Below are 13,000 nucleotides of genomic sequence, written 5' to 3' on the forward strand. Positions count from 1 at the left end.
TATATACAAATATATACCAATATATTATTCAATCCGTGACACTCTCCACGCATACTTATTCCATGACGTAACGTCAATCTACGCATTTCTGCCAGATCACACATTTTCATTTATTTTCATCTGCTAGTGTCAGCAAGTGAATGCGATCCAGCAACACTGAAAAAAAATGATTCATTCAATCCACTAAATTCTCCAAGGTAAGTGGCCGCGATCAATCCACCTAAGCTACATTCAAACAAAAAAATTGAAAAAATAAAACTTTTGTTTAAATGTAGATTAATCAAACTAATCGCAACCACCCACCCCAAAAAACTGAGCAAATTGAATGAACCATCCTTTTTTCAGTGAACACAGCATTTGTTGCAGCGAATAATTAATTTTTTTTACCTTGGCACATTTTGGCACAAAATACAGAACTTCGACTGTTGCCATCATAAGCTTGAATTTATGTGACTTTTCCCTCATTATTTATTTCTTTATATTTTAAAAAAGTGTATTTTTGTTAGTTTGTTGTTATTAATGTTCCAATTGGGACATAGATTGTGTCATTTTCAAAGAGTTTAATTAAATGTTCATGTTGTATCTTTTGGTTGCATTTGTAAGTTCTAAAATTTTTTATTGCTTAACTAGGCTAATAATATAAAATGTTGATAAATTAATCGAATCGCAACGAATCGCAATTTTATCGAATAAGTGTTTGATGTATGTGTAAATACTGCATCGCTGGCGGATAAAATCGATATTGTATCATCGTAACGAACTGTCTGATTTAAGGGCTCAATATAGTCGCACGTACGTCCTACGGCGTAGCCGCGACAACGTAGGATACACGTCGGTTTCTATATATACTTCTGCGTCGTCGTCCAGCTTGGCAAGTTTAACCAACAAACGAAGAAGAAACAGCAGCTTGTTATTTTGAGAAGACCACCAGTGATGAAAGTAAATAAACAGCAACTTTTGTTGCAGTTTCAGCCAAATCACTTATCAACTTCGCCCATCTTTCTTCTCACCTATGACGCAGTTTATTTTACCTGACGCAAAGGGTTCTAGTGGACCAATCACAGCGCTTGTGGTCCGCGTAGAACTGACTCGCTGTTAAAAATTGGGCTAGGTGCACCTTAGGCTACACAGAGCTTTGCAGAGGCTACGGATAACCTATGGCGTAGACCTTACGCACGACTATACTTTGGACTTTACACCCCTACCTATAAGGTTTAGGTGAAACATTTTTATGGTCAAATGTATGCTTGCAGTGTGTTAAAATTAAAAGCAAGAGCAATATATTTAGTTTGCTTCTGTTGGTGAACCTATTTGTTCTCTATTTAACTGCAGCAAAATGAAGCACAAAGCCTGGGCTTGGTGTTGTGGGTACACAAAATATACTATAAATCCCCAAACATAACAAAGAGGCAATGGCATTTTAAAATGAAAATATTCATGTGTTTTTTAACAATACAGTGTGAACAGTGTTATCTCAAGGCTAAACAAACCATAAGGAGGTCTATTGAGCTATGGTAGAAGCTCTAGAGAAGGTAAGAGGCCTAAGGCATTTTACTGGTGAGGGGGGAATGAAAGATCGGTATAAAAGAGTAAGAGAGAGAGAGAGTGTGTCTCTGACGAGTACTCACAGGGGAGGGGCAAAGCTCCTCTCCTCACAGCTGCAGGACGAAGCCTGCAGATATGGGGGGCAGAGCAGGCTGGCTCACAGACCCTCACGCAGGGTGAAAGCTACAGTAAAGGCCTAAAATAGACACAGGCTTTTCTGTACCACAGTCACAAGCAGCAGTCCACATGCCCCTCAGAGTCATGTCAAACACATGAGGGAGTGGAAATCTTCAACAAACCCCACCCACCCAGCAATTACATCATCAAACAATGACCATTTCATCCCTCCCACCCCCCAAGTTGAACAATTAAGTAAGTGCTTTCATTTTCCTTTCCTTTTTAAATGGATAGAAGAAGACAGTTTAAGAAAATGTGAAGGGTAAGATACAAGATAGAGAGAAGCTCTGTTCCAAAACATTACCTCAATGTGAAGGATGTTTTAATAATTTTAATTGTGTTGCCTACTGAGCACTTAGTTTTTGGTCATTTCTAAAGCCTGGTTTATACTTCTGCGTCAGACCTATGCGGTACCCTCTATGCCGCACCATCTACGCCTATGCTCTTTGCGTCAGTTTTCATTTATGCGTCTGCGTTGTTGTCCAAGTCAACATGCAGACCACTAGTACGCAGTCCTAAACACCTAGTTTTTGGTAATTTCTAAAGCCTGGTTTATACTTCTGCGTCAGACCTATGCCGTACCCTCTATGCCGCACCCTCTACGCTGTATGCTCTTTGCGTCAGTTTTCATTTATACTTCTGCGTTTTTATCTATGTCGACGTGCAGACCACTAGTAGGCAGTCCTAAACATCTAGTTTTTGGTCATTACTAAAGCCTGGTTTATACTTCTGTGTCGAACCTATGCCATGACCTCAACTTCCCACACTCTAGGCATCAGTTTTTTATTTATACTTCTCCGTCATTGTCTGTGTCGACATGCAGACCACTAGTAACCAGTAGGGATGCACAGAATATTAAGAGCATTTTCGGTTTTCGGCCGAAAGACTTTTATCACCGAAACAATACGGCCGAAATGTTGTGATGACGCAAACAGAAACCGCGGCCTGCACGTGCTTGTCTGAAGCAAAATGTATGCGGTGTGGATGTATTTAACCACAAAAAGGCGCTAAAGTGAGCAGTTGTCTGTACGCACCGAGGGGCATACATGCGGTTGAATGTGTCTGGTCTAGACGTGATCATCACAGTGAGTACGCCCTTCAAAAGATCAGAAGTCTTGATGTGTAACTTTAGAGAGAGTCGTGCAAATGTGTCTCATACTGTATAGTCCATTAACATACATGTGCCGAATAAAGCAATGAGAAACAACGTAACGTTTTTATGCTGCGCTGTTTGGGATTCGCCCTCGGTCTCTGTGTGCGCGCGCGTTTAAGTGCCCTCAATAGTGCACACACACGAGTGAGACGTAAACAAGCGAACGTAAAATCTTTCTGTTATTGACAGGGCACATATAAACAAAATGATCTTCAAAGTATTCTTTTTCTAATAAAAACATTTGTTTATGTCTTAAGTGTATGTATAGATTATAGTCAGAAACCAGTCTCTGCTTATTTAAAGAGACAGTAACCTCAATTAACCTACTTAAGTCTGTGTCATTAATGTTAATCAAACAACCCAAGACAAAAAAAATACTTCTGTAGCTTTAAAAATAATAATATATTTAATGTATATAATAAAAACAGTGTTATGACTCATTTATGTACCTAATGCTAATGTTAGACCTTATTAATGTGCAACTTTGTTCTTTTTTATAAATGTTTGCAATTTCTTTATTTGTAATTAGATTTTCCCCACTCCCTTTTTGCTGATCTGAAAAATAATCTGATCCGTGCCTCAAAAACTGTAATGTGATCCGAACTGTGAGTACACAGTGATAGACATAAATGCATTTGTACTAATAATTGGCATAATAATTTATTTCGTTGTTTCGGTTTTTCGGCTTTGGTTTCCTCTTTTTTGGGTTTCGGCCAAGAATTTTCATTTCGGTGCATCCCTAGTAACCAGTCCTAAACACCTAGTTTTTGGTAATTTCTAAAGCCTGGTTTATACTTCTGCGTCAGACCTATGTCGTGCCCTCTACGCTGTATGCGTCAGTTTTCATTTATACTTCTGCGTTGTTATCCATGTCGACATGCAGACCACTAGTAGGCAGTCCTAAACAACTAGATTTTGGTCATTTCTAAAGCCTGATTTATACTTCTGTGTCGGACCTATGCCATGTCCTCTACTCCCCACACTCTAGGCATCGTTTTTTTACTTATACTTCTCTGTCATTGTCTGTGTCGGCATGCAGACCACTAGTAGGCAGTCCTAAACAACTAGATTTTGGTCATTTCTAAAGCCTGGTTAATACTTCTGCGTCGGACCTATGCCGTATCCTCTATGGTGCCCCCATCGACACATCAGCTTTTATCTATACTTCTGCGTCGTTGTCCGTGTCGAAATGCAGACCACTAGTAACCAGTCCCAAACACCTACTTTTTGGTCATTTATAAAGCCTGGTTAATACTTCTGCGTCGGACCTATGCTGTACTCTCAACGGCACACCTTTTTGCGCTTCGAAGCCGAAGAAGGTGGTTGGAGAAGCATCAGCAGTAACGGCAATAAACAGACAGCAACTTTAGTTACAGCTCGAGTAGTTAAATTTTGCTCCGCAACTTATTCTATCTTTGTTTTTACCGATGCAATCAAAAAAGTGCATGATGAAATGTGATGCTATATATATCACAGATTTTTTAACCTGAGGGAGGGGTTCTAGCGGACCAATCGTCTGTTTACAACTGACGCATTGTTACCTTTTTGGGGAGGTATCTTTGTGTAGGCTATGCCATGCACTAGAGGCAAAAAGTATAAATTGGGATTAAGCAAATTTGACGTGAAAGTATTTGATGAACTTCTTGTACGTGTCGAGAGCATTCGGTTATTGTTATCATGTCATTTTTGACGAAGGGGTCATTTAGCGGCTTTTGCATCTGAACTTCGTATATTTGTATACATATTAGAGTAATGCAATAGGTAGCTGCCTATGTAGGATGTATACTAAGTTTTGGAACAGAGACTGAGAGTGAGAGAGATGAAAGACAGAATTGTTGAGTTTTAAAGGACATCATCAGACCAGTGTTTTTCATTTTAAATGTAAAGGTACAGAGCAAAGCTGACCTCGCTGGGGCTAAAAAGAAGCAACACTATTTATTATAAGAACTAAGCTTTATCAATGTTGAGTCATTTAAACAACTAGCAAATTAAAGTGGGATCAAAGTTTATATCAAAAGTAACGTCAAGGAAGGTTAGAGGCAGTGCATGTAAGAGTCAAATGCTAACCTTGTCATACCCATTGTGATAATCATGTAAAAAGTACTGTAAAATACTGCTGCTGCTTAAACTGAAACGTTTATCCAATATTATGAGACCACTCAGTTTAGCATTTTTCTAATAAATGTTTCTAGAATTTCAAGTTATCTCCTTAAAATACACAAGAATAATATAAGACAATATTACAAATTTGCTTATGTGATGAATGATCAGCAATCTTAAACATTTCTCCATTTTGTGTAACTATTTTACATTTTACAAAATCCCAAAACTTTATGTATGTGTTTATGTGGTCTCGGACCCTGCATACTACTCTTAACTCGTAACGCACACAACATGTACATACAAGTATATGTAAATATATGTTCATTAGCCTGCAGGCAAAGAGCTAACCACAGCTTTACTGCAGTAAAGTAATGCCAATACAGAGTGATCACAAGAAACAAAATAGAGAGAAGAGAATGACTAGTGTAATGAATATTTAATAGTCCTGTCCCTTATCGGATGCCAATTTTCCATTCAGGGATCAGGGACCTATATTTAACCCGTTTAGTAACATAAGGGCTATGTGTGTGCTGTACGGTGGTGTGGAGTTGGGCAGCGTGGCCCCTATTCTCTTATCTTCAAAATACAGGCAGCACATGGCAAAACCCTAACGAAAACAACTGTAAAATGCATGTACAGTAATCGAATGACAAGGTTAGCATTCAGGACTGCAAAATAAATGAGAAAAGGTGTGCATGTGGTTCTTACACTGAATTTACCTTTACGGGGGAGTTACAGGCTGGCAAGGGGGCCATGTGTCAAAACTGCGTAATCACAAGGAGGTTAAAAGACTGCAAGCCAGCTACACTGGCTACATGAATTGAATAACCATCATTATTATGAATAATCATTATCATTAGGAGAATCATGATCATACCGGTGAGTAGAGACGTGACTACCTGAGGCGTCCCGATCCCGCCCGTGTCAGTCGCGAGGACCGCTGCCCACCGCGCATGGCACTCTACATGTTAGCGTAGCGCCCTGCTAGCGGCCGCTACTACACACAGCACAGACAGCGTGTGAAGCCAGACTGTTTAGAAGCACACTGGCATGTAATGACTTATGTCCTCCAGTCCTCGAAAGGTAGAAGAAAACAAAAAGGAAAAAGAAAGTGGGAAAGGAAAGCACAACCTAAACTTTGAGGACCTTTTCGTCTTTTTTTCATGTAGTGCTTAAGCTAATAAACTTTCAAGCTAATATAACAGGCTTGAAAGTTATGTGCATTTAAAAAAATGTTTAGACTAAAATGTATCAATTTTGGCAAGAAGAGGGTTACACACTTGTATCTGTATCTTTATTTACTGATAGAGAAACTAAGAAAAGTTTTCTTTTTAATTAACTTACATTTATTCTCTTGATCATCCGAATTAAAGTTTAACAGAGAAATATCAGCTTCAAAAGAAACCGTTTGATCCTTAAAGTCTTCAATTGTGCTTTCTGTCTAAATTCTGTCATACCTTGAAAAACGTAACCCAAAATACGGGGCAAAACCATGGCTAAACTCCCCCATTTGTACAAGATGGTCACTAGGACAAAACATGATAATACAAGAACACTATCTCAAGGCTGTGTCATTGCTAAAAACAAAACCGACTGACAAACATAGGTTATAAACACCCCCCATAGATGCAATCTGTTGTTTGTGTACACAAAGAAGTGAGTATCATTTTAATTTAGTGTGTGAAAAACAACCAAAAAAGCCAATGCAAACTTAAGTAATAAAATGCATCAACACAGCACAAGACGTTCGCCCTTGACTCTTACCTGCTAAACCAGCAGACAGCATGTGCACCTGTGTTGAGTCGGGATCAAACACATTATTCAGCTTCTCTTTGGCTGAGGAGTAGGCAGCAAAATATATTGCTCTGTGAACAAAATGGAGACATGCGTGTTAAAAAAAAATTATTTACAAAGTTCACTGCATCAGTGTTTAATAGAGGCGTAAGAAAAATACAAATATCCACATTAAGATTTCAACTTTTTGAAAAGAAAAATCTACTGCATTATTTGCATTTGACCAAAACTCATACTGTCCGTGTGTTTCCTTTGTTATGCTGCGTTCAGACCAGCCGCAATGGAGGCGTCAAGCGTGAGAGATTTCAATGTTAAGTCAATATAAAGATGCATTGACGTGCGTCTGGAGGTCCGCAGCATGATGAGGCATTAAGCCTCAGATTCAGCCTCATTCCCGCAAACAGAGCAAATTGAGCGTTGCCGCAGCAAATGCACAAGTTGAAAAATGTGAACATTGGTAGAAAAACGTGCCACGTTAACCAATCAGGAGCTTGCTCTAGTAGTGACGTGATTACAGGAAGCCAGCAGAGTCGCAGAAGCCCCTCCCATGACACGAATTTCCACCTTAATGTCTCGATGACTAGAATTTCAAGCGCGAATGGAGCGAGTAAACTCAACATGTTCAAGCTCCAAAGTAGACGCGAATTTGACACCTCAAACGCGGCTGGTGTGAAAAGTAGATTGCACAAGTTTTTACACAAAGATGAACATGCTGAAACAAGGTTTATTCCCTCACATTATTTATTTTATGATCTATGATAGATAAAGTGCAAGGAAGATCAATGACATACAAACTAAAGATAATTTTAAAACTAATTATAAACGAAAGTCAGATCTCTGAATAAATAAGCTTCACATTAATGAATGGTTTGTTAGGACAGGACAGTATTTGGCCGAGATGTAACCATTTAAAAATCTGGAGAAAAAAGCTAAATATTGAGAAAATAACTTTTAAAGTTGTCCAAATGACGCCCTAAGCTACAAATATTTATAATTATAAATATATTTAGATATATTCAGTAAAAAAAATGTACTAAAATCTTCATGGAACGTGATCTTTACATAATAACCTAATGATTTTTGGCATAGAAAATTGTAGAATTTTGACCCATACAATGTATTGTTGGCTATTCCTACAAATATACCTGTGCGACTTATTGGACCTTGGACAACAAAACCATAAGGAATCGTAAGCCAGATATTACAAATATAACATTGATTGATTCCCACTCATATTGTTTACCTAAAATGTCTTACAATAGTACAGGTCCTACATTTCTGCCCAGTGTATTGTTATTAACTCTTTCCCCGCCATTGACGAGTTAACTCGTAAATTAAGAGAAAACGCTTCCCTGCCAATGACAAGTTTTTCCGTCAATCCGTATCTCCAATTATCCACATTATCCACCAGGTGGCACTCTTACCCAACTTATAAAACCCAGAAGTATCCTCTAAGGGCAAACAGTTCAAACTCTGTGTATGTTTTGAGGATCGCTCTGAAACTGTTCTCTATCAAAAGTCCTTCACAAAAACGCAATTATATTAGCTTTTTGCTCAAAAATTGGTATTTTTGAAAAATCCTACCCATATTTGAAAGGTGATAAAAAGTGAACACATAAAAGGTAGGATGAAACATTTTTTGTAGTTGTTTAAAAGCAGAGGGTCTGTTCTTTCATTTGATATATTGTATGTTTATAAATTTAGTGTGTTATGTCCACCAGATCATATGCTCTGTAATAGTAACACATACATTTTCTTAATCAGGTAAAATCAGTCTGATGATAAACACACAACAGGATTATTCAGAACAAAACTTTCACAGTTAAGCTTTCCTTAGCGGGGGGGATTTTAAAGTATTTTTTTACAAAGTGTCAGCAGCCATATCACCCTGTAGCCCAAGACAGCTTGCCCACTGAAGCTAAGCAGGGCTGAGCCTGGTCAGTACTTGGATGGGAGACCACCTGGGAAAAACCAGGTTGCTGCTGGTAGAGGTGTTAGTGAGGCCAGCAGGGGGTGCTCACCCTGTGGTCTGTGTGGGTCCTAATGCCCCAGTATAGTGACGGGGACACTATACTGTCAAAAAAGCACCGTCCTTTGGATGAGACGTTAAACCGAGGTCCTGACTCTCTGTGGTCATTAAAAATCCCAGGATGTCCTTCGAAAAGAGTAGGGGTGTGCCCCGGCATCCTGGCCAAACTTGCCCATTGGCCCACTAATCATCCCCTCATACTAATTGGCTATATCACTCTGTTTCCTCTCCACTAATAAACTGGTGTGTGGTAAGCATTCTGGCGCAATATGGCTGCCGTCGCATCATCCAGGTGGATGCTGCACATTGGTGGTGGTTGAGGAGATTCCCCCATTCATATGTAAAGCGCTTTGAGCACTGGACAAGCGCTATATAAATGTATTATTATTATTATTATTATTATTATTATGTTATTCCCATTACCACACAACCGGGGCAAATGTCTGCACTAAGTGACCTGAAAAGGCTGAGCAACCTTCTGAATCCAGATGAGATGCTTATTCCAGTTGTCCTTACATGCTGTGCCTTCACAACATTTTAACATTTGCGAGACTTCAAACAGTCAAATGGATGTAAAAATCAGGTATGCAAACTCATGAGGGGTAAAACAGGTCAGATAAAACCAGGTGTTTCATTAAACCGAAACATTAAAAGTATTTAATCTTAAAGCAAGGGTGTATTTATTTCACTGAACAAATTGGTCAAATCAGCTTCATATAGCTGGAAGGTGAGCAGTTTGTATAGCTAAATAATATTGTAATCCAACTTAAACAATGCAACATTCCTCATTGGATATTACAAAATTGTGAATGTCTCAATTCAAAAATGGCACTGATTATTTGAAAATAAGCATTATGTCTGTACGTTAGCATAGGAACGAATAGCAATCCTTATATTCATATATGCATGTTTAATCTTTACGTAACACTAAGAGTCACGTGGCAACCACTCCAGCTGTGATGGTAGAGGACACCGAGGACGAGAACGCTGAGAAATGCACATACAGATGGAGACATGAGAGTGCACACGTTCACACCTTCTTCAGCATATACACAGAAATCATCTCATTTTAAGTGGCTTAGTTGCAACACCATCACCCACATACCAATTGAAAAGTGATTATATCAAACAGACGCACAAAAAGCTCAAGTGAATGAGGACGTGAGAGCAGCTAGCACATAGCATAGTGATGATACACTGCAGTCAATGAACAAACCGCAGCTGACTCACAGGGAGAGAGACAGAGAGAGAGAGAGAGAGAGAGAGAGAGAGAGAGAGAGAGAGAGAGAGAGAGAGAGAGAGAGAGACAGAGTAAAGCGAGAGAAAAAAATTCACAGATGCTAATGAGAACAAGTGCCTGCCAGCTCAACAAAGAGTCCATCCTTCATTACAGTCTCACAGACACTGATAAATACAGCGAGAGCTGGAGATTTAGGAATCCACTGTAAAGCTGAGATACAACCAAGCAGAAACAAAGTCAAAGAGAAGAGTGACAGCAGAGGGTCTATGGCCAGTATAGTTTGTAATAAGCAGGGTTTCCACACAATTAGTTAACTTCAAATTCAAGGACCTTTCAAGGACTTTCCAGGTACAATACCCTCAAATTAAGGACTAAATGTGAGGACACCTTTCAAATGAGAGCAAGGTTACATTGTGTTACCTTTTAAGATACATTGTTACAGTTCCCTTTCGAAGGAACTCGCGCTGCGTCACTGCGGTGACACTTTGGAGACGCCTCCAAGGTTAAGTGCGTCTGAATGAGTATATCAAATTCAACCAATGGTGAGGCTTAACGACAAAGACAGGGTGACGTGGGAGCCAGGAAGTATATCGCTATCTGAAATATTGCCAAAAACAGCGTTACAGGGACGCAGGTAGTATGGCAAAGGAGACGCAGCGTCTGGTTCCCTTCTCAGGGAACAACAGTTACATACGTAACCCGAGACGTTTTCAGGTGTCAAACACAACTATGCAAAAAAGCATTTTGGTATAAATCAACATTCGCATACAGAAGATATAAGCATTTAAAGCGAAGAGTTTAGCACGTGTGCTTAAAAAGTCTAGAATCAACTGATGATATTTATTAGGGGTGTAACGGTACGTGTATTCGAACCGGACCGTTTCGGTTCAGGGCTTTCGGCACGGTGCACACGTGCACCGAAAGGCCGAATGCATTTTGTGTGCGCCTTTGCGGAACATAATACGTGCGTTTCCGCACGACCATATTAAGTGGCGGAAGTCTCCTCGTTCAGCGCAAGTCTTCTGTCAAACATATAACATAATTCGGCCCGCAGAAAGATTTTAATTTACTTAGTTGTATATCCGTTTGATTATTGATGTAAACGTTTACGTGTCGTATCTAAAAGCGCATGTTAAACGCGTGTCAACGCGCTGCTTTGTTCTTTCAAAAGTGAGTGAGAGGTTGCGCGTCTTTCGTTGCTACGCATTCATGAGACGCGCTTTCTGTGATAGCGAGAATAAGGAATGCGTGATCAGATTTTTCATCTGCACCTCACGTCAATCATATCATTGTCACAATGCGATCAGCTGGTCGGGACACGGAAGAGTTGTAACCCGGGCTTACTCAGCTGTTACTCAGCTGCGGAGGGGTTCGTAAGTAAAGTCACAGCTTACATTGATGACACAAGCAAAGAATAGGAGAAACGTGCAAAAGATCAAAGATGGCTAAGGTATGCAACTCACTAATCTCAAAATGAGTGTATAATAAGTATATCATCATGTTGCTTGCTATGCAGTTACACATAGAGCAGTAATATTATTTTTATACAGACATGGTACATAGCCAATTCAATACTGTGAGGTAAACAATCCAAAATAAATCAAAACAGAACATTTTTGGTGGCAAAAATGTAGGCTAATTGTTCATAAATGTATTCAGGAATTGAATTTGTTAGTTCAAGGTTTTAGTAGAAAAAGTTTAAGAGAAGGTTAAGAAAAGAGTTACCTTCTGTTATAAAATAATGTAAAAAAGAACTTTGCAGTAGTATTTTATTTATTATTTTTTCATTTTATATATATTTTATATGTTATATTTAATAAAAAAGTGTTTAAAAAAGTGTAAACAAATTGTAAAAAAAGTTTATAGTAATAAACAACCTGCAGTTTAATGTTTGCATTTTTCCCTTACTGTACCGAAAATGAACCGAACCGTGGCTTCAAAACCGGGGTTCGCACCGAACCGTGATTTTTGCGTACCGTTACACCCCTAATATTTATATTATCCTACACTACACAGGGAATAATATGGAATTTTTCCAGAAAACTACTTTCAATGACCTGTATCTATGCATGTATATTTTCAAAAACTTCCCAGGGCCTTAAATTTTTTCCCCAGATTCACAAACTTTCAAGGATTTCAAGGACCCGTGGGAACCCTAAATAAGACAGCGACCTCTGCCCTTATGAAACCATTTAAATTAAAGGGAAACTGTAAGAACACCGGGTAATATTAAAACACTTTAAATAAAAATTCTGTCATCATTTACTTACCCTCAAGTTTTTCCAAACCTGTAAAAATGTCTTTGTTTTGCTGAAACCAAATTAAGAGATTTAAAAAATGTTTAATACCCAAACAGATCTGGGGCACCTTTCACAGTATTATTTGTTTCCTATTATGGAAGTCAATGGTGCCCCAGATCTGCTTTGTTAGAAACAGTATTCAAAAAAATCTTTCATTTGTGTTTAGCAGAACAAAGAAATGTATACAAGTTTGGAATAACTTAAGAGTGAGGAAATTATGACAAAATCACAAATAAAGACATGGTTTGAGATAAAAAAGTACTTTGTACAGTGAAACAGATGATCTACAATTTCCAAACTAGTAAGTAAAAAACATCTTGGGAGGACACATAACTTGCAGCAGTGACTGATGCTTTAGTGAGACAACCCCAGTTTTCAAAAATCAAAAGTATTGTAATTAACATAAGGGTGAGTAACGTACTTTCTGGACTATAAGCCGCACCAGAGTATAAGCCGCATCATTCAAAAATGTGTCATTAAGACGAAATAACATATATAAGTCACAGAGGACTATACGTCGTGTTTATTTAGAAAATTATTTCACAAAATCAAAGCCGAAGAACAGACATTTAATCTGGAAATGCAAGTTATTCAACTATACAATGGCACAGAACAGCAGGCTGAATAGAGGTCTGTACGTTAAAGTAATATTATCAGTT

At 38.7% G+C, this 13,000-nt stretch overlaps 1 protein-coding gene across 1 annotated transcript in view; it reads right to left on the bottom strand.

The window, feature by feature from the left end:
- slc25a36a (solute carrier family 25 member 36a) overlaps positions 1-13,000 on the bottom strand; it is a 30,563-nt gene that overhangs the window by 5,672 nt on the left and 11,891 nt on the right. The window contains exon 4 of the mRNA XM_073855095.1: positions 6,743-6,843. Coding sequence (XP_073711196.1) covers positions 6,743-6,843 — 101 coding nt within the window. The remainder of the gene's footprint in view (positions 1-6,742; positions 6,844-13,000) is intronic.

This window comes from Misgurnus anguillicaudatus, chromosome 2 (genome assembly GCF_027580225.2).
Source record: "Misgurnus anguillicaudatus chromosome 2, ASM2758022v2, whole genome shotgun sequence".
NCBI lineage: Eukaryota > Metazoa > Chordata > Actinopteri > Cypriniformes > Cobitidae > Misgurnus > Misgurnus anguillicaudatus.